Raw genomic sequence first — 22,227 nt, 5'->3', positions numbered from 1 at the left:
AAGGAAAGGAAAGGAAAGGAAAGGAAAGGAAAGGAAAGGAAAGGAAAGGAAAGGAAAAGAGTCCAGGAGAACACAATCACACAGTTTTTCAAAACAAAATGTTGCCATTGCAGATGATGGTGAGGACCAACTCATTTTAAGTGCAGTTAAGAAGATCTTTTGTGAAAGCTCTGATTGGGAGCAGCTGTATGAGGGTGGTATTCTCCGGCTCCTGGAAAACACCCCATATGTGGGGGAAGCAAGCAGGGGTGCGTGTGCTCTGATTCACTAAGGAAACTGATGCAATAAGTTTGAGGAGAGAAAAGTGTATATGAACATATATGTTCAGACTCACAAACACGTATGTGGCATCTACCGTGTAGGTAGCAGTATAAAAATTAGTAATAATTTGTCTTGAGATGAGAGGCAAGTTTTCGCCTTAATGCTTCCTGTTTTCAAGGGAGAGAGAAAAGCTCTAAAAGCCTTCAAAAGAAAAATCCTGTGTGTCTCTGGCATTTTAATCTCTGTGAAATTTGGAGTAGCTGCTTCCCCTTTTCCTTGCCCCACCCCCCAATCCCCACCCCCAAACCCCCAACCCCCACACTTCTTCCTAACTCCTAACTGCAGAAGGCAAGTATGAAGTCAGTCATTTGGGAAATAGGGCTTTTGCAAATATGAAAGAGGATCCCGTTGGTCGCCCTCTTTAAAAAAAAAAAAAAAAAAAAAAAAAAAAAGCAAGTGAAAAAACCCTGATCAATCCGCCGGGTTTAGCCTGGAATCAAGCCCTGTACCTCTTCCAGACAACTTGTAAACATCTCCGCTGCTGGTCCATTTTGGACTCCAGCTGTTGGACTGACAGAGAGTCACTTCCTGTATAAGTAACGTCCATTGGGGAAGTGGGGTGGGGGAGGAGTGGGCAAAGACGAGGAAATGAATCATTCTTTTATTTGGGGGCTGGGGCAAAGAACAGGGAACGTCCCAGCCTGGCATGCCCCGAATCCGCTGGTCATCTTACTTCGAATTCCCTTTTCATACAACTCCTTGGGGCTCCTTAGCCGGGGCGCCTCTCTCAAGGCACTCCTTCCCCTCAGTGGTTTTGGAAAGGGGCTGTGGAAACTTCGAGGCAGACGTCTTCCTCCCAGCCAGCAATTCCCTGTTTTGTTTGAATAACCGGAGTTCTTCCGGGCAAAGCCTGTGCTCCTCTGCCAGTAGCTGGCCCTCGCTGCTATGGATTTTGCAAGAATAAACCCCAGTGCATTTTAAGTACTTTATCTGATGATTTGGAAAGAGACAGCTCATACCAATCGGTTTCTGAATCCTGGGCGTTTGTCCAAAATTAAAAAAAAAAAAATTGGAAAAATGACAAATCCATTCCCTTAGCCTCTTCTAGCTATACACACAAATTAGTGATTGAGCAGCCTAAGATTCTTCATTCTCCAAAATTGATCATTAAAGTCACTGTGGAAGCATCTTATTTAAATGGCATCTTTTTCACTCTTCATTTTTAGTTAAGTACCCATAATAACCAACTAGACAGTCATCCTTTTACATGGCTCTGCTTAACAATTAGGGGAGAATGTATTTTATGGGACGTTTGTTAATGAATTTGTTTTGTTTGTGTTTGTTAATAAATTTGTTTGTGTTTGTCTGCTGTGTCATAACAAGATTTTTCAATTAAAAAAATAAACCAGAGGCATGTCTTCTAATTCTAATTTTCTGATGGGTGAGGTCTTTTCATAAAGATAAAACTATTTTGATGATCTGTGATCCTAAACTTTGCATATTGTTTTTTAAAGACTACACATTCTCTCTGGGTCCAGAGAGATGAGAATTAAGGCCAAAACTGGAAAAAATACATATTAAATATTCATGAAAGTTAAAATTTTTAACCCTTACCTTCCATCTTAAAAATCAATGCTAAGCAGTGAGGGCCAAGCAACTAGAAATTACCCAGAGTCACACATGTAGGAAGTATCTGAGGTCAAATTTGTCTCTAAGCCTGGCTCTTACTCCACTGAGCCCATTAAAATGAACTTTTTAAAAAATAAAAATAAAAGACTAAAGGCTCAAAGGCAGGGAGACTTGAATGAGTGTTTTGTCTCTTAGGATGGCAGGGGCTTTTCTTGACCATTGTTACATGGTTGAGTTTCACCATGACATAATGGTCTATTTTGGGTTGTGCTTCTCTGTTTGCTTGAGCTAGGAAAAAAAAAGGGAACCCATTTTGTATTAAATCATCTCCCTGGTTCATAATGATATTTTACATCTCCCTTTCAGGGATCCGTGACCCTGGACTCAATTTATTCCAAGATCTCTCCTCAATTATCAGCCACCAAGCCATAAATTATGTATGCCTTTGCCAGTGTTGTTTGGAGGGGAGACCAGAGGCAGAATGAGCATTTAGTTATCTTGAACTTTGGGGAAGAAACAGAAGACACAAATGTGGTATGGCCACAATTACATCCATCTGTCCTCTATATTTCCTTCTTTCCATTCACCTCAGTTCAGGTCTTTATCACTTCTTTTCCAGATTATTATAATAGCCTCCTAATGGGTCTCCCTGCCCGTGGTCATTCCTTGATCCAAACCCAACCTCCACACATCTGCCAAAGTGATTTTCTTGATCCTGTGACTCTCCTAAGTCAAAAAACTCCTGTGTCTCTGTTTCCTCCCAAGATCATCAGACTAACACTAATAGTTGGTATGTGCATAACTCTAAAGTTTGCAAAGCACTTAACTGTTTTATCTCATTTGGTCAATTAGAAAGTCCTCCATTTGGCATTAAAAGTTCTTCCCAATTTGACCCTTTTTCCCTATTTCTGGTTTTACTTCCCTTCATACACTGACAAGTCCACAAGTAGTCACCTTAATCAATTGATATTGAAGGTTGGCCAGGGTGATTTCTAAGTAATATTTTCCAATTCTAATATTATTAATAATCTAATAATTATTTCTAAGGAATAGGACGTCTAAATCCACAGGAAGAAAGTCAGAAATAGAGGAGAACTTAAAGATCATGTAGAAAAATCCCCTCATTGTGCAGAGAAGTAAAAGGGCCCAAGGATATTAGATGGCTTGCCCATGGTCAATGGCCAGTGCTCTGAATGGTGAGTATTCAAAAATAGCAGCTAAAGCAGGAATGGCACAAGAGACTAGCTGATTCCACACCCAGAATATATTGGCAATAATTACCAAAACCAGTTTTCAAAGCCTAGAGGAAATACAGGCATTAAGGAGTAGAGGGCACAGAAGGCAGCCAAAAAAAAAGAAAGAAAGAATTGGCCCATCAGTCAAGTAGCATTTATTAGGCTGCTACTGTGTTCTCAGCACTAAGAACTAGAGATACAAAGAAAGGCCAAAAATGGTACCTGTGAATAAAAACTCATAGTCTAATGAGCACAGGGTAGCTGGTCTGAAGAAAGCATGCAAACACCATCTGAAAAGTGTATTCAGCCTTCAAAAGAAGGCTGGCTGGGAAGCACTTGCTTCTGCAGAAACATTCCAAGAGGGGGCAGCTGGGTAGCTCAGTGGATTGAGAGCCAGGCCTAGAGACGGGAAGTCTTAGGTTCAAATCCGGCCTCAGACACTTCCCAGCTGTGTGACCCTGGGCAAGTCACTTGACCCCCATTGCCTACCCTTACCAATCTTCCACCTATAAGTCAATACACAGAAGTTAAGGGTTTAAAATTAAAAATAAATAAATAAATAAATAAATAAAGATTAAAAAAAAAAAGAAACATTCCAAGCATTGGTCTGGCTTTCCTTCTGACAGTGAGAGGTACCAGAATTTGGTGGGAATACAGTATTTCATCTCCCTCTCCCGCAGAACATGGCACATAACTAGAATATCAGCAGCTAAAGGCAAGATTAAAAGAGCCCTCCTACAATTGCCACAAGAGGGGCTAGACAATGGTGTCTAGGATCCAGAAGATCATCTTTTCTAGAAATATACTTTTGAAATGCCCAAATTCTTCCATCATCCTTCTAGAGCAAGATGACACGGTTCCTACCTTGCAAATGAGAAAGCTGGGGGAACAGAGAGGATGACAGACTAGCCAAGCTCATCCAGTGGAAGAAAATCCCTATTTCTCTTCCTATGAAACTTATCAGTGGACTTTGGATTGGATTAGTGATTTCACAGGTATAGGGAGCTCCTAAAAAGTAAACTCCTTTACTAATTGTGATTAGCATGTGCTCTACAATTTATAATCTCATTCAAATAACTTAACCAGTCCCACAGCCTGTATGAGGCCAAGGTGGGACTATATGGCCCCCTCTCTAACCACCATGACACTGCCTCCCTCAAATGGACAAGCGACACTCATCAATATGAACATTTCTGGAATCCAGCTAAGAGGGCGTGCCATAATTGGGCATAAGGATCTGGGTTTTCCTTGGAGCAGATCTAATGGGTATGACTAATGTTTAATTGACTGCTGGTTTTACCTTGGCTGTGTTACAAGCTTTAAGCTTTTCCCCAGGATATGCAGGCATTGACCATTCTTCTATCAGCTCTAAACCCTCATTTCTCCTTAAGTCAGTGCTCTTTCTTAGTAGTAAATATGTATCATTTAAGGAAAGTCAGAAGGCATCCTTATACTCAAGGATCTTGGAATGTAGACTAAAGGGGGCACCATAGCCTGGGACTAAGGACCTGAGGGGTGAGAGCTGGGCTGGGACCTGAAGGTTGGCCACAGGATATCTATATATGGAAAGTGTACATGAAAATTTAGGAAATCACCATCTTGACAGATTTCTGGCAAGCACTTGAAGCAAAGATACCCAGGACTACAATAACTCCCATTCCAAGATGTCCCCTTGACATTCTCCCATCCTTTTATTTAACAGGTAGAGGTAAACTGTAATCACTCTATCTACTTCATTGGAAATGACTTCAGGTTTATATGAAATATCACAAGCTAGAACAAGTTCTATCTGTACATCAGTAAGAATTCTCCCGAACTACAAATTCAAACTGCAGCCAGAGGTTTCTAAAAGCTTGTTTATTCAAAGAGTGAAATATAGTAAACAGTTTAAAGTCACCCTCCCTCTTCCCAACAAAAGTGCAAATTTCTTTGGACCTTAAAAGAGAAAGTAAATGGCACATTTTAACACTTTGGAATAGGCTGAAATTTTAAGGAATGAAAACTTTTTCATTTTTTGTTTCTTTTTTGGCAACAGCAGCAGAACAACTTTCAGAAAACTCTTTGGTCTGGGTTTTTGGAAAGAGACATTTTACCATTACTTTTTACTACCAAAGGACAAGGAGTCTTGAACAGTACATGCTTTATAACATTATATGTGCTTTTGAAAATTAAAAATAAAATGGAATGTTTTAAAATGACTGAATTAAGGCACAATATTTTCATGACAATTATGTCATATTTTTCTCTCTCCCAAGATGCCTTGCAAATATGAGGCACTTAATAAATGGTGCTGATGATCAAAATATGTTGTTTGCTTAAGAATATGCAGCATCCTCTGATACTTATAAAGGAAAAGATATGTTTTTATGACTTAGTTTGTATTCTCTTGGGGTATATGTAAATAATTTTATTTTTTTCCCAGTCTCCCCCACCTCTATTCCCAGGGCTAATAAGGTCATTGTAACTTCCAATTATAAATGTTTTATACCTTTCAAAAATATAGGTATAAAACTATAAAGCAGTAGTGTCTAATTGATAGACATGCCTTTTAAAATAATAATAATGATGATAATACCAAGATTTTTTTCCCTTTCAAAGTGTACTGCAAAGCAAAATTAGCTAACCTAATTCTCATCAATCTTTCATGAGGTAGGGGATATAATTATCCTCAGTTTATGGATAGGGAAACTGAGGCAGATAGGCCCAAAGTAACTTGCTCTCAAGAGTTCTTGGGTCATTTTAGTGAGAGAAATTTTGACCTCCCAATCGCAAAAATGACAATTTGAGAAGATAAATTACTTTCTTCAGGCTGCTAGGGATGCCATTAGATAAAATCCTGTTTCAGTGGAGTGTAATCTAATAGCCTGAAAAGAGTTAATATACCTATGCAAGTTAAAAACAATTGAAAATAAGCTTTAGTAAAATGAGAGATGTGACCCATAGCCCTGGCAGTTTTTTTTCTGAGGCTCACTGCCATTAGATAAATCATTGCAGAGACATGAAGGGGGAAGTTTTAAGAAATATATATGGAGTCAGTTATCTGGAAAGTCTCCAAAGCTAAGGGAAGGCATCTAACAAAATGCCTAGATCACACCCAGACAACAAATCTTTCCTTTGGTGGGATCTGATGTCCTGTTTCCCAGGTGATGCTCAGCCACCACCAGAAAGCATATGCAATCTGGATGGCCAAGTCCAATATGGCGGAAGGGTCTGAGCCCAGTCACAAGGTGGACTGACTCACATTTCCTTTGGTAAAGAATCTGTTTAACATACTAACAACTCAATTCTCAAGAGTCACATTAGATAAAATATGTGAAAAGTCCTATCTGTAGCTGTGTTTACCTACTGATTTAGCTTTACAATAAAGCTTGGATAATGGTTAATACTTGGAATATTGCACCCCCAATATAATATATATATACATAAATCAATACAACAATCTATAACAAAAAAAATAGAACCAAACATATTCGAGGGGTAGATCATTTAACATAATGCATAGTTAAAATGCATTTCCCCTGCCCAATTCTATCTCACCCTTTCTTCTCCTATCTTCACATCATTTTCACTCTTCTGACCTTCCTTACTTTGCAATCTTTGATTCACTTTCCTGACTCTTCCAATAATCTTTGCTCCTCACTTCTCATTTTTCCTTTCTCTGACTTGAGTTTCATTCTGCAAAAACATTTGTAGGACCTAATTTTACTCTCCCCAGAAAAATCTAGTGTGATTCCCATTGGGGTCAGTGGATGTTATCTTTGAGTGCCTCAAGCTAGAATGACTCATCTTCCCCCAATTTTCTTCTGGCACCAGCAATTCATATAACTTTCCTACTGTGGTACCAGTAGGAAAATAGAACAAGCTCATTAGAGGTTTCCATGTATTTTATCTCCAGTACCAAACATACACCAAAAAAATGTGTATAAAAAAAGAGAGAGAACTACCCAATGGAGTGATTCACCACGTAGCTCATTCAAAGGAATAATGCTGCCGTAATAAAATAAAATAAACTTAAGTGCCTAGGCAACCATTATCCTTTCTTATATGCCATATTTTTTCATGTGTACATAGTACATGTTTTGGATTACTAAGCATTGACCAAAATTGATCTAAATCTCTAAACTTTGGTTACCATGTACAAAGAACAATTGCTCAGCATGGCATATAAATAAAACATTTATGTTTAGAAAACACAAATACAATGCCCCATTAATTTAAAAATAAAAATAAAAAAATAAAACCTTGAGAATAACCACGGCCTTAGATAGAATACCTGAAAATAAGGCTGCAGCAGCAGCATGCTACCAAATTTATATTTTTAAATAACATTTTTAAAAAAAAGAACCCATCACCACAGTTAGAAAATTTGATAAATTAACCTTGTAAAGTTTCATAGTTGCTCAAATTGTTCTATTTCCCCACCTGAAAGGTCCAAGAATTTATCCTAAACTAAGATGAAAATATTTTGAGATCAACTATTTTAAACTGTAGAAGTTCCTGAACTGACTAAAGAGAATGTTCTTTAGGTTGATTATATGAAATGTTGTTTTTATAAAAATACAGATAAAGGACATAATAACCTTAATATTTATTAAAAGAAGTTTATCTTGATGGTAAAATTTAGATTCCTTTATGTTACCATGCTTATAGACAGATGATTGTTTTGGCAAATCTAGTACCAGACTAAAACTAATATAAAAAGAAAAAACTAGAATGGCTTTTTGTATAAAAACTAAAACTTTTCCATACTCTTCTATGAACTGAGTTGTCTACCAGACACACCAGCTCCTCCAAGACACCTTTCCAACTAGTTTCCCTAATGGTCCAGCATGAGTTTCAAACGGAAACCAGTGTTCAGTGTAGGCCAGTCTGAGAAGTTCTCATATGAGGTTATTACTTATAAATTATTAATCCAGAAATCTGAGAGAGGAGCCTCCCAAAGCAGCAAAGTTGGTGGAACTTCCTCCAGATTGTCTAAGCACTCAACCCTGGTCCTCTTCTGAACAGAATTTTCATTTTAAAGACTGAGAATTCCTGGGAAATTTATTGTAAACACACACACACACACACACTTACACACATGCACATACATAAACACAAGCCAACCAAAAGCCAAGCTAGGCCAAATGACAAACCCTATGTTTGAAGCTATAATTCCAATCAGTGAGACAACAGACTAAGTTTAATGGCAAGTGGTAAAAATACGTCTGCCCCTCAAAGCTAGAAATTTAAAGGCTCAAAAGGAAAGATTTCAGAAAAGATCAAGAAAAGAAAAAAACTCCAATGCTATGAAGGATATTTTAAATATGAGTTATGCCTATGAGGAGGGGAGGGAGAGAAATTCTTTCTGCATTTTCCCTTTACAGCCTCAGGAATAAACATCCTTAATGAAACTGCAATCTAGCTCAAGGTGTTGGGACTGTTTGAAAGTACAGCTGTTTTATGGAGGCTTGGCAGTCTCTGAGAATACATAGTATTAAAATAGCTCTTGTAGAATTAGCAAAGCTTCCTTCATGGCTCTCAGGCTCTAGGTTCAGAAGCAGCTTGGCTGGTGGTTGTGTAATAAAACACAAGTCATTCCAAAGTAGAAAAGCATCCCCCTTGTACCCTGGGTTTTTAATATGGTGTTTTTTAATGAGGGATGGGGGTGGAGGAATGTTGTTGAAGAAAAGTTTAGCTTCCTCTCAAATAGCAAAGATTTAGCTTAATACACAAAAAGGGAAGGCCTAAGACTTCTCTCTCTAATCTAGGCACTGATAAGTTTCATAATCTCATCAGTATTGCTGAAAAACATTTGTTGTTACCCATGGTCCTTTGCACTAACCAGCATTTTTCATTCTCTGGCTCCTTCAGGAATGTTAAGTAAGGATGCCAACTAATTTATATTGCTGCATAATTGGTCTTCATTTCAAAATGCAACACTTGGTAATAACGATTATAAAATTAAGGCATTTATCAAAATAAAGTGCTATTTTCTCCTTAAAAGGGTTTTTCCCCCTAATAAATTCTCCATCACCCTCTGACATGTTGTGCAACAGAATTCTCTGCAATCTTGTCAAACATGCTCTTAATTGCACTGCTCGCAGAGAGCACTAATACTAATTTGTAGAATTTATAACTAAGTTACACAATACATTGTCCCCCATTCTTTCAGCTGTGGTTTAAGATCCAGATTCAGTTTTGTAAGGCAAGTTTAACAGGTGCTATGGAGTCTTGGACAAAGCTCCAAGGCAGGTAGATGTTCCCCAACTCCCCCTTTGCCTGGCTTCTCCCATTTTGCCAAGGTTCCTATAGGCTATTAAAACAGATAGAGAACCAGTCTGGGTGTTGGGAGGGCCTAGATGTGTGACCCTAGGGAGTCACTTACCCCCAATTGCCTAGCCTTTACCACTCTTTTGCCTTGGAAACCGTGGATTCTAAGACAGAAGGTAAAGGTTAAAAAAAAAAAAAAAAAAAAGATCCCCCCTCCCCCCAAAAACCAAATCGACCCTGTGCTTTCTTGTTCCAAAGGCAGTGGCAGGAGTGTAAATCTCTGGTAGGTATAGTGTAAAGAAGGACAGGGTCAAACTCTGTGGGGGCTCCAAAAATCTGAGCCTCATCACACAAACCCTAGTGACTTCATGGTGATTCGTTCATTCTAGTGACCCAAAGGCTATGGCAATCCACTTCCCCCCAGCCCACCCCCTTTCAAAAAACCAAGAACATTTTATAATCATTTCCCTTCCACCTTCCCTTCCTCCCCATAGGACTGAGATAAAGACCCCGTATAGGACAGTGATGGTATCCCTCCTGATCCCTTCTCAGGATTAGTGGCCAGAAGAGAGCACTCCCACGATTTTAGGGATCGTGTTCCGGGAAACCTTGGGCCCTCGGGCTCCGGGGTTGGGGGCTCCTGGCCAGGTAGCGGGGTCCTCCGTAGGTTCGAAGAAGTTGGGGTAACCGACGCCACGTGGACACCAGACGCGCTGCCACGAACTCCCGGGCGCGCCCGTCGAAGGCGGCCAATAGGTCAACTGGGGCGGCTTCGCGCAACACTTTGGGCAGCTGGCCCACTTCGAGGGTGAGTCCCACGGCCCTGTCCGGGCCCAGAAGACAATGGAAAAGCGGGCGGTGGCGGAGCAAGCAGTCCCGCAGGTAGAGCACCAGCTCCTCCAGCCGCTCTCTCAAGCGGACCTCTTCCCAGCAGTGCAGAGGGTCCCCACGCAGCAGCAGCGTCAGAAGCGCAGTTTTGAGCGTATAAGACGACAGGATGCGCCCCCACTGAGATGAGGCCACAGGGTCCAGCCCTCGGGCGCCCAGATCCCTCAGTGCCTTTAGCAGCTGCAGGCATTTAAGGTGGCAGGCCCCAGGTGGGGCTCGTTCTTGCAGCCAGGCCAGCAGTCGCTGCTCTTGGCGGGCTGTGTTCAATCCCCACAGCGCCTCGGCCCGGAGCCCTCCGGGAAGTTCCGACGAGAACCCATGGGGAGATAGCGGTGGTGCAACTAGGAAGACGCCATCGCCCAGATGTACAGCGGGGATGAGTCGAACTGCCATGGAGAGTCGGCAGCAGCCGTAGTCGGTGCGGCAAGGTAGGATGTGCAGAGTGGGCGGCTGGTCGAGGCCCCCAGGAGACAAGCTGACCCTACAACGCTCCTCCAAACTGTACCGTACCGTGGCCAGGCATCGCTGCAAGTGCGCCTGGAACCAGCGCGACACTAGCGCCGCAGAGAGGTGGCGCCTGCCGCGCAGGTCCACGCAGAAGCCGTCGGAGAAAGGTTTGGAGTCCCGGTGCCACTGGCTTCCAGCCCCACCTGAAGGAGAGGATGGTGGGGCCTTGAGGGCACACACGAAGCAGCCACGAAGTGCCAAGGGTAACTCGGGCTCCGCCCCCAGGCCCCTAGGCTCCAGCGCCACCAGAGGAGGGAGGCGCAAGGGAACGAGCACGTCGAAGCCATCAGGCCGGCGGATCTTGTGTTGCTCGTAGGCACTGCCCACCTGGACAAAGTCCCCCCGGAAGGCCAGAGCTAGGGTTCCCCCCGGGGAAGGGCCTGGAGATCCCCGGGCCCGACCAGCACGGACAAGTTCCCCCACGATGCGGCTCACATGCGCTTTGCTGTGGCCCAGCACATGAGGAGACAGACGAACTTCGTGCTCATAGTAACTCTCCAGTAAAACATCGAGGCCAGGCTCGCGGAGGAGTCTTGAAGAGGATGATGCGAGCCCCTGGTGGGGAGCGCGGCGTAGGAAGCGCTGCCGAGCAGCGTGGCGAAAGCGCAAGAGGAGGTAGCCCAAGAATAGCAAGAGGATGGCTTTGAGCAGCGGGAAGCCGGCGTCCTCGGTGTCCTGGGGCGCGGTGGGGCCGCCCCTTCCGCTCAGGACGTGGTAGAGGCATACTAGGGCGGTGCAGAAGCCGGTCACCAGAGGCCAAAAGACGCGCAGGTTGAGGGTGTAGTGCACCGACATGCTGGGCGCCCGGGGCGACGGCCCGTGAGGGTCAGCCCATGGTCTGGACGGTAGCGACGGCGACGACGGCGCCCTCTTCTCCGCCCCCGCATACACGCGGCAGTTAGAGCCCTGCCCTGTCTCCGTCTCCCTCTCTAGGGCCGGCTCAGCCCTTCGTTGTTCCCTGGAAGGCAAGCTTTTCCTTCTCAATCAGTACAGGCTCCCCGGCTTTCTTCTGTCCCTTCTCCCAGCTCAAGTTCTCTTTCCAGCTTTGGTTCCAGCTCTGCCCCGCCCCGCCCTCCCAGCGCACGCCTCAGGTCCTGGCCTCCCAGCAGCTCCCGTTCGGTCCCGAGCTCCGGACTGTTCCCAACTCAGCGCCTCTCCCAGCCCTGCGTCCCGGCGCAGTACCTCTTGCTAGCTACTGTCCCGGCCCCGCGCCTCCTGGCTTTACTCCTACCCTCTCCAAGTCCGAGCTTCTTTCCGTTCACTGTCCTGTTGAGTTTGGAGCACTCGCCCTTCCCTTTCCACCCGTGCCGACTTTCAGGTCAGTCAGCTGTTGGGTCGGGTGGCCCACGTCCCAGCCTCTGGCACTTCTGGAGCTGGGCTGCCGAGGTTCAGGCCCTGACTTTCCCCGTTCCCGTTACTTGGACCGCGAAGTTTCCCCTTCCGACGAGAGAAGAGGCTGAGCCAGCGAGTGGAAAGGAAATGCCGATGTCTGGGAGCCGAGCTCGAACAGGCGGGGTCGGCCCCCTCCTCCAGGGCCGCCTCCTTAAAGCTACACGAGGCCGGAGCGGACCTGGAAGTCCAGCAAAACTGGGCCAGAAACTTGGTTCTTTGCAACCAAGTGCTGAAAAGACCAGAAATGCAAGATTTGGAAACTTGAAAGAGGACTTGCTGGGGCAGGCGCACACTGCAAACTTTGGCTCAAGGCAGTTTCTGCTCAAGAAAAACTGCTAATAAACAAAGAGCCAGAATGAAAAGTAGAGAAGAGGGAGAAATTAAAAACACACCCAAGCTACAATCCCCAAATGTTATAGGCTCTGGCTAGCAGGCTGGGATGGCGGGTGTGGTTATATATGTGTGTTTGTGTGTACACACATATAGAGAGAGAGCCGACATATACATGACCGACTGGCCTTCCTTTCCTCCCTCCCTCTGTCTCTCCCCCATCGTCTCCTCTCCCTTCCCTCTCTCTGTCTCTCTCTGTCTCTGTCTCTCTCAAGATAGGCAGGTTGGAAGGAAAGAATGTGTGTGTGTGTGTGTGTGTGTGTGTGTGTGTGTGTGTGTGTGTTGGTTGGGAGGAAGATGTCTCTTCTAGGAGCATACCTACTAGGTATTTTGCTTTGCAGAAAAACCCATTTATCGGATTCATAGAAAAACAGAAATCAGAGAAGGTATCCTTAGAATACACACACACAGGGGTAGCTCAGTGGATTGAGAGCCAGGCCTAGAGACAGGAGGTCCTAGGTTCAAATTTGACCTCAGACACTTCCCAGCTGTGTGACCCTGGACAAGTCACTTGACCCCCATTGCCCACCCTTACCACTCTTCCACCTAGGAGCCAATACACAGAAGTTAAGGGTTTTAGAAAAAAATACACATACACATACACATCAGACAATACAGAATGAAGGAGCTCTTCCATTGGGAGTGAGATCATTCATTTCAACCAAGAAGGAGTATCCTGGATCTCACCCAAGGGAGGCCTCCCTAAAGTCTCTAAAATAGCAAGCTGGGGATAGAAGTATGATGGAAACTGCCAATTCCTATCATGTCTTCCCCAAATATTTTTCCTTCAAACACCTGAAGTGGACCCCTTTATTTCTAATTTCATTCTATCTTTAGTTTTGCTCCAAGGGATTAGGAAACAATTTCAGGGATGCCAGAGCCAACTCTGTCCTCACTGACTTGGAGAGTGATGATAGGCTATCCTGGTCCTGCCACTAACTGGTTGTATGAACTTGAGCAAGTCAGCTTCTTTAAGTTTCAGTTTACTTATCTCTAACATGAGAGTTTGATGACTTTAGGATCTCTCAAGCTCTAATAATCCTATTGTAACTGTTCCACAGATTTTATTACACTTGAGAATTAGGATTTTGGATTTAAAGAGAAACTACAAATTAGCATGCAATTTTTTATAATTATGCAGCTGCAAATCTGGTATTTTTATCCAGGAACCACCCTTTGAATCATCAAATCCTATGAATGTGTCCTAGTTCCCAAATAAGAGTCACTTTTAATGCTGTCCATTGCTATTTCTTTTTGCCCCTCCCTGATGGTATGTTGGAGCAGGAGAGGTGTGGTGGGGTTGCTACAGAACCCCCTCAAACTGCCCCTATAGGGAAACACTGGACAAGTGAATCATTTTGGCCCACCCCTTTATAGCTCCAGCAAAGCATTCAGGCAACCAGGAAAATCTCAGAGGATATCCAAGAAAAAAGAAAAAACAAGCAAGGGGCACTATTACTAATAGATAACATCTATATATCTCTTTAAAGATCTTCAAAAAAGTCCTGGGAGACTGGTGAAATTATCCCTTTTTGCAGATGAGGATACTGAGTCTGAGAGAGGTAAAGGGACTTGCCCAGATAGGACGTATCTGAGTAAGAATTCAAACTGAGATCTTTCTGATTCTATCTCCAGCTCTGTGTCTACATCACCAAATGAACATCTCTTTGGGAAATGAAAAAAAAGTATACAGTATTGCCCCTGCCTAGAGAAATTTGCCATGTTGTGGAAATGCCACAACTGCTTCAAGAATGTATAATTTCATCCTGGGCAAGTCACTTAACCCCCATTGCCTACCCCTTACCACTCTTCTGCCTTGGAGTCAATACACAGTATTGACTCCAAGATGAAAGGTTAGGGTTTTATTAAAAAAAAAAAAGAATGTATAATTTCACCACTGGGGGTTCTCCCTCTATAACTTAGCAGATGTTTTCTAAGAGTTATTGTGGTCAAAAACACTTACCACCTCACAGATAGCCTAGTAGCGTCTTTCGAAACATGGGTAGGTTGCTACTCCCATTCATTTCCAGGCTCCCACTTAGGTCTTTTGCAGCTTAGTGGGATTTGCCAGAAACCAAAGCCTGTTGACATAGTTTCTGAAAATTATTAGTTTGTCCTTTTCGTAGAGAACCATTGACATCCGGAGGGATGTCTTGACTTGTTTGTGTATTGGACTGAAGTGAGGCAGAGTTGCATAAAGTCATCAGACTCGCTCTCTCTTCCAGTCATCAAAGTCCAGTGGCAAGGCAAAAGTTAGGATGACTGGTGATGGTCCAGAATGCTGTGGATGCCTTTGGCATCTTTGATGTCTGACCAAACTCTTAGCACTCCACAGAGCCTGTTGAGCCTGCCTTTCATGGCCATAGGACAAAATTGTTCTCATTCATCTGTTCTGCTGGGGGAAGTCTTTCCATGCTTGGGGTAGACATCTCCCAACTCACCGACAAGATTGAGGCCTATTGGTTACCCACAACCTGCTTTTGGCCATCTTCTGAGAAGGTTTTACAAGGGTGTGGACTATGAGTGTGGTACAGCTTCTTAGAGCTACAGGTAAGAACTGGGTGAAAGGAAAACACCAAAGATGGATGAGCAGCCCTGAAAAGGGCTTAGTAAGCCCTCCGTGCACTAGAGGTACTGGTCCTTCCGGAACACTCCATACACCCTTCAGAGAACTAGAGCTCTACCCCTACCACATGAAGAGACATCCAAATAGTAGTTTAGTGGAGAGACACACTAAAGAGCCAATATTATAGTATTTAAAATAAAATACTGAAATCAGTATAGTAAAGTACCAAAACATATGGGGTGAATGTTCTGGGAAGTACTCAAAAGGGTAAATATCTAGCTAAGGTGGCAAAGGGTCAAAATGAATAGAGCACAGAGTAAGGAACATCTGAGTTCAAATCCAAACTCAGATTCTTACTAGCTCGATGACCTAGAGCAAGTCACTTAACTGCTGTTTGCCTTAGTTTCCATATTTATAAAATGGGGACAATAATAACACCTATCTCCCAGGGTGATGGTGAGGATCAAATCAGATTAATAATTATAAAGGGCTTAGCACAGTGTTTTACACATAGTAAATACTGTATAAATGTTAGCTATTATTATCCCAGGCAAGTCATTTAACCTGTTTCTCTCAGTTTCCTCATCTGTAAAATTGAGATAAGATTGCCTACTCCTTAGGGCTATTGTGAGGATCAAATGAAATAACATTTGTAAAACACTTGGCACAGTGCCTGGTACATAGTAGGCTCTCCTCTTCCCTTCCCCTCTTTCCTCCCTTTCCCTCCCTTTCCCTCTCCTCTTCCCTCTCTCTTTCTCTCCTCCTTCCCTTCCTCTTTTCCTCTCTCCTCTTCCCTCCCCTCTCCTCTCTTCCATTCCCCTCTCCACTCTTTCCCTCTCTCTTCCCCTTCTCCTCTCTCCCCACTCCTCTCCTGCCTACTTTCCTTCCTAACATTCTTTCTTCTTTGTTTCCTTCTTTCCTATCTACTTTCCTTCTTACCTTACTTCCTTCTGCCTTCTTTCAATCAATGTTGATTGAGCTTGGGAACCAAGTCTCATAGAGGAAGTAAGTTTTTAATAATAATAGCTAGAATTTATATAGCACTTTACAAATATTAACTAATTCCATCCTCCCAGCAATACCAGGAGGCAGGTGTTATTATGATCCTCATTTTACAGATAGAGAAACTGAGATCCAGAAAAGTTAAGTGATTGGCCTAGGATCATACAACTAGTAAATATCTGAGACTGGATTTGAACTTGTCATCCTGACTCCATATCCAGTTCTCTATCCACTTTGGTCCAGTGCCTTAAGGTGGGTCCTGAGTGGAAGGGTGTAAAAAAAGCAGAGGGGAAGGCATTCTTTTGGAAGAGCCAATCTAAGTATCTACAATGTAAGGAACAATTGTGCAGATTAGAGCTCTGATACTGGAAGATGTGTGTCCTGGAATTGTGAGAAAACAGAGGGGTTAAGATGGGGCTGGATCAGAAGGACTTTGAGTGTCCCTATCAGAAGTCTAGCTGTTGATCAGGTCAGTGCTATTCGAGATACTAATGTTTCGGCTCTAGAGAATAATGGCTATATTTATAGTGAACACCATTTTCCAGCTTCAGAACTATACTATTGGAGCTAGGAACAGTTTAAATGGTGCAATGGATAGAGTGCTGTCCTGGAGTCAGGAAGATGTGAGCTCAAATCCAGCCTCAGACACTTTTGTGACCCTGAGCAAATCACTCCACCCTGTTTGCCTCTGTTTCCTCATCTATAAAATGAACTGGAGATGGAATTGGCAAATTACTCTAGTATCTTTTCCAAGAAAACTCCCAATGCTGTTTTTTTTCTGAAATAAACAATTTATTTGCTCTGAATTTTCCTGACTCAACAGCAATAATGAGAACTAGAAGAGAGTAGAACTCATCTAGTCCAAACTCTTTACTTTACAGATGAGGAAACCAAGGTGCAGTGAGGGTGGGTGATTCTTTCAAAGTCACAGCCAATTAGTGATTTCTGGTATTGTTCCTAGAAGGAAGATTTCTCTATCATAATCATTATTGCACTGAAGAATTCAAGCTGTAGGATTAGGCATTTTTAAATTGGATAACAATGTTTTTTTCAATCTAAGGTATCATTTTTTACAGCTTTTATTTTAAAATTTATTTTTATTCTTTATAGCTTTTATTTTTATTTTTAAATTTTATTTTAACAAATTTCCACATGTTTTCCAAAGTTATAGGATACAAATTGTAGGATTAGATATTTTCAGCATAAACTCTCCAACATTAGACTCTTCAGCACAGACACAAATTCCCAGAATTGGCCTGTCTGATTGGGAAAATGAGGAAGGAGTATGTTTTGAACTATATAGTTGTATTATATAGAACCATCTTAATAATAGCAGCTCATATTTATAAAGGTAATAAGATTTGCAAAACACTTTTATATGCATTTATCTCATAAATGTATATAAATACAATACATAAATGTATATAAATAAAGGCTTTCATAACAACCACCCTCAATGCCATTGTTACCATTTTCATAGATGAGGAAACTGAGGCCTGGGAAGATTAAGTAAAACAGCCCAGGGTCACACAGTTGTAAGTATTTAAGATACAAGTTCAGGTCTGCCTGAATCTAAATCCAAAGAATTCCCCGGTTTGGTCCCAGCCTCTTGGATTTTGGTGTTTTTTGTTTGTTTGTTTCTTTGTTTTGGGTGCCTTTTGTTTTTGATCTAAAGGAATTTTTAAAAATCAGTTTTTTTTACACGTATGGTACACCAACCCTCCTTTAATAGCATCCCACAAAGACCTGTTGGTCCAACCTTGTCCAACTTCAGAGAAAAGCAAGCCCATACTGGATTTCAGAGCATCACGGGAAAATGCTTCCCCCATATGTCTTTTATTGAAAGGCCTTTCTTCATTAAGAGTCACCCTGAATGCAGGAAAAGGAGAGCTTTGGTCTCACAGAGATGAAGCAATAGAAAGGGGCTAATGAGCCTGTAATGCAATTGTATGCCAATAAAATGATCCAATATTCAGTTGAAGTCCTTGAGAATTACACTATAAACCTAACACAATTAGAAATTAATAAACTGATTTTTTTTATCCACATTAGGTTCTGCTGACTACTAATATCACAAACTTATGAAAGTCATCATCATCAGGGAGATTAAGATATTTTCCATACTTCCTAGTGAATAATTCATTTTGGGCATATAGTTCATGGGGCCAAACTTGGAAGTTTTAAAGGCCGAGAATTGAACATTAAACAGTTGTCCCATATTAACACACAAAAGTGGAAATTTGACTTTTTTTTTTCTCTCTTCGGTTTGTATTATACCCTGGGAGTTTTTGCTTTGCCCAGCTGGGCTCTCCTGGGTCTCTTAGTCAGTTATACTTAAAATGAGGAGCAGCGAGGTGGTACAGTGGATAGAGAGCTGGAAGGAAGGAAGAAAGGAAGGAAAGAAGATTCCTCTTTGTGAGTTCAAATCTGGCCTCAGACACTTACTGGCTATATGACCCTGGGCAAGTCACTTTACCCTGTTTGCCTCAGTTTCCTCATCTGTCAAGTAAGTTGGAGAAGGAAATGGCAAATCACTCCAGTGTCTTTGCCAAGACAACCCCAAATGAGGTCAAGAAGAGTTGGGCACACGCATTCTTTGTGGTGACAAAAAATTGGAAAATGAGGGGATGCCCTTTAATTGGGGAATGGCTGAACAAATTGTAGTATCTGTTGGTGATAGAATACTATTGTGCTAAAAGGAATAATGAACTGGAGAAATTCCATATGAACCAGAATCCCATATGAACTGGAATTACATTTTACACATGTAAAACCCAGTGGAACTGCTCATTGGCTACGGGAGTGGGGTGGGAGGAGGGAAGAGAAAGAACATGAATCATGTAACCATGGAAAAATATTCTAAATTAATTAAATAAAAATTTTCAAATAAAAAAAGAAGAATTGGGTACGACTGAACAACAACAAACACTGGGATTATGGGTCTACAGACAGTCATGAAAGAGTTATGACTAGCCAGAAAATAATGCTGTCCAGGGCCAGCTCTGATTCTAATCACACTCTGATGTTTTTTCACTTGGGGGACAGGTCCCCTTTTTTTGTCCAAAGACAGAAATCACTGTTATCTTTGTGAGGCTCACGAAGATCACTGGACATTGGAGTATTTGGATCCCCAAAAGGAGCCCTTTGACTGAGTCACTGTGATTTTCTTCCAACCAAACTGACTCAGAATTGTTCATTTTCCCCAGAAGGGAAAAATAGAAATCGACTTCCCAGGTAAATTGAGATGCTCAGCATGAAATGCAGCAACCATCAGAAGAGAATAGAAGACGCAGTACATTACTGCTTTGTGCTGTCAAGCTTTTCCCCCCCATATCAATGTGTTTACTGGATAAGAGACAGGATGCTTAGAGGAGACAAGCTTAGCAAACCCCTTACCTATTTATGATGAACCCAGTCTGCTCAAAACTTCTCCTGCCTTTTCTTTGAACCTCTCTTATTGCAGCTATTAGATTCTGCTTTTTTTCAGATAGTTCTTTGCTCTAGAGACTGTACTTGTCTCAGAATCACACTATCTCAAAGTGAGAAGAAATATCAGAAGCTATCTAGTCCTACATGCACCTTTAAAAAAATTATCTCTGGGGCAGCTGGGTGGCTCAGTGGGTAAAGAGCCAGGCCTACAGATCGGAGGTCTTGGGTTCAAATTTGGTCTCAGATACTTCCTAGCTGAGTGACCCTGGGCAAGTTACTTAATCCCAACTGATCTTGCCCTTACCCCTCTTCTGTCTTAGCACTGATACTTAATACTGATTCTGAGACAGAAGGTAAGGTAAAAACTATATATAGAAATGTAGTTTTATGTAATATATACATTTATGTGTATACACATATATACATTTATATGTATACACATATATTTAAATGTAATTTTGTTTAATATGTACATTTACATATTGTAGTGCAAGAGGGTGCATATTAACCCTGCAAATCCTCACTGCAGAGTTTCTGACAGTTGAAAAGGGTTTAGAATCCTGAGGAGGAACAGTTGATCCTGGAGACTCGATGAAAATAGGAGGGTCAACTGGGCTCTAGTCTTTGGACTGAAAACCTGGCCTATATTCTGCAACTTTTCTCTTAAAATTTGTTAGCTTAACTATTTCCTTTGGATCTCCCTAACCTCCCCTATTCCCATCATCATTTTTCCTTCCTGAATTTCTGTGAGTTTTTGATAGGAGGGTGGACAAGTGTCATCCAGTGTTTGTTTGAAGTCTTCCAATTAGGAGAAACCCAATACTCATTCCGTTTTGGATAGTTTTAATTGTCATCAAATTTTTCAAGCATAAATTTAACTCTGTAACTTCTACCCATAGCTGCTAGTTCTGCTCTCCATGCAAGGTAGAATAAGTCTAATCCCTATGGTTCTTAAATATTTTGGTCTCAGGATCTATTTACATTCTTAAAAATTAATGAGACTGGGGCAGCTGGGTAGCTCAGTGGATTGAGAGCTGAGCCTAGAGATGGGAAGTCCTAGCTTCAGATCCGATCTCAGACACTTCCCAGCTGCATGACCCTGGGCAAGTCACTTGACCCCCATTGCCCACCCTTACCAATCTTCCACCTATGAGACAATACACAGAAGTTAAGGGTTTAAAAAAAAATTATTGAGACTATCTGCCTTTTGATCCAGCTATACCATTGCTGGGGTTATACTTCAAAGAGATAATAAGGAAAAAGACTTGTACAAAAATATTTATAGTTGTGCTCTTTGTAGTGGCAAAAAATTGGAAAATGAAGGGATGCCCTTCCATTGGGGAATGGCTGAACAAATTATGGTATATGCTAGTGATAAAATACTATTGTGCTCAAAGGAATAATGAACTGAAGAAATTCCGTGTGAACTGGAACAACCTCCAGGAAGTGATGCAGAGTGAAAGGAGCAGAACCAGAAGAACATTACACAGAGACTGATACACTGTGGTAAAATCGAACATAATGGAATTCTCTACTAGCAGCAATACAATGATCCAGGACATTTTTGAGGGACCTATGAAAAAGAATGCTATCCACATCCTAAGAAAGAACTGTGGGAGTAGAAACACAGAAGAAAAACAACTGCTTGATCACATGGGTCGATGGGGATATGACTGAGGATGTCGACTCTAAATGATCACCTTAATGCAAATATTAATAATATGGAAATAGGACTTGATCAATGATATATGTAAAACCCAGTGGAATTACTCGTAGGCTATGGGGGGAGGGGGAGGTGCAGTTTGGGGGGCGAAGGAGAAGAGGGAAAGAACATGAATCGTGTAACCATGGAAAAATATCATATATCAATTAATTAAATAAAAATTTTAAAAATAGAAAAAATAGTATTGAGGTCCCCTAAGAGCTCTTTTTGTTTATATGGATTATGTCTATTGATATTTACTATATCAGAAGTTAAAATAGATAATTTAATTTTTTATCAATTCATTTAAACATAACAATAATGAACCTATTGGGGTGTATAGGGTATTTGAGGAAGACTAGCACCTCTGGTGTGAGGACTTTTCCAGTCCTTTTCAGGGCTGCTTATCCTTTGTGTCCACCTGCCCCCAGACTCTCATCCATGACTTCAAGAAGCCATAGCATGCACAGTGGTTCTTGGCAGATGGGTTAAACAAGGCTGAGGATGACCAATGGGCCACAGATCCACTGGTGAGTCGGTGGGTAGGGGGGTGTCTACCCCAACCATAATGAAGATTTCTCCCAATGGAATGGGTAAATGAGAACAATTTGTTCCAACAGCCAGGAAGGTGGCTACAGCAGGTTCTGTGGAGCACTTAGCTTAAATCTTATTCACTGTGGAGCACTTAGAACTTGGTCAGATATTTAAAGAAACCAAGGCTGTAAGATTTAAGTGAAGCAAAGTTATTCATCAGCCTCACTCTCTCTTCCAGAACCATAGAAGTCCAGTAACAAGACAAAAGTTCAGATGACTGGTCCTTTACAAGAACAAAGAACACACAATAATGAACTCATTACAAGTTAACATAGTATATTTTTTATGAAAAATAATATTTTCTAAAACAAAAAATTAGTTACATGAGTGGCATTGTTTTATATATTTTTGCAAGTCTCCTTAAAGTCTTTTTTTTTAAT

At 41.9% G+C, this 22,227-nt stretch overlaps 1 protein-coding gene across 1 annotated transcript; it reads right to left on the bottom strand.

Annotated features, from left to right (window-relative positions):
- Positions 1–9,962: 9,962 nt before the first annotated feature.
- On the bottom strand, positions 9,963–11,819 carry ITPRIPL2 (ITPRIP like 2). The gene has a single exon (XM_044657467.1). It carries the CDS (start codon positions 11,565–11,567, stop codon positions 9,963–9,965), a length of 1,605 nt encoding a protein of 534 aa, XP_044513402.1. The 5' UTR covers positions 11,568–11,819.
- Positions 11,820–22,227: the final 10,408 nt, after the last annotated feature.

Source organism: Gracilinanus agilis, chromosome 1, assembly GCF_016433145.1.
Source record: "Gracilinanus agilis isolate LMUSP501 chromosome 1, AgileGrace, whole genome shotgun sequence".
Taxonomy (NCBI): domain Eukaryota; kingdom Metazoa; phylum Chordata; class Mammalia; order Didelphimorphia; family Didelphidae; genus Gracilinanus; species Gracilinanus agilis.
Note: the sequence above shows the minus strand (reverse complement) of the source record. Positions and strands in the feature narration are given on the sequence as shown.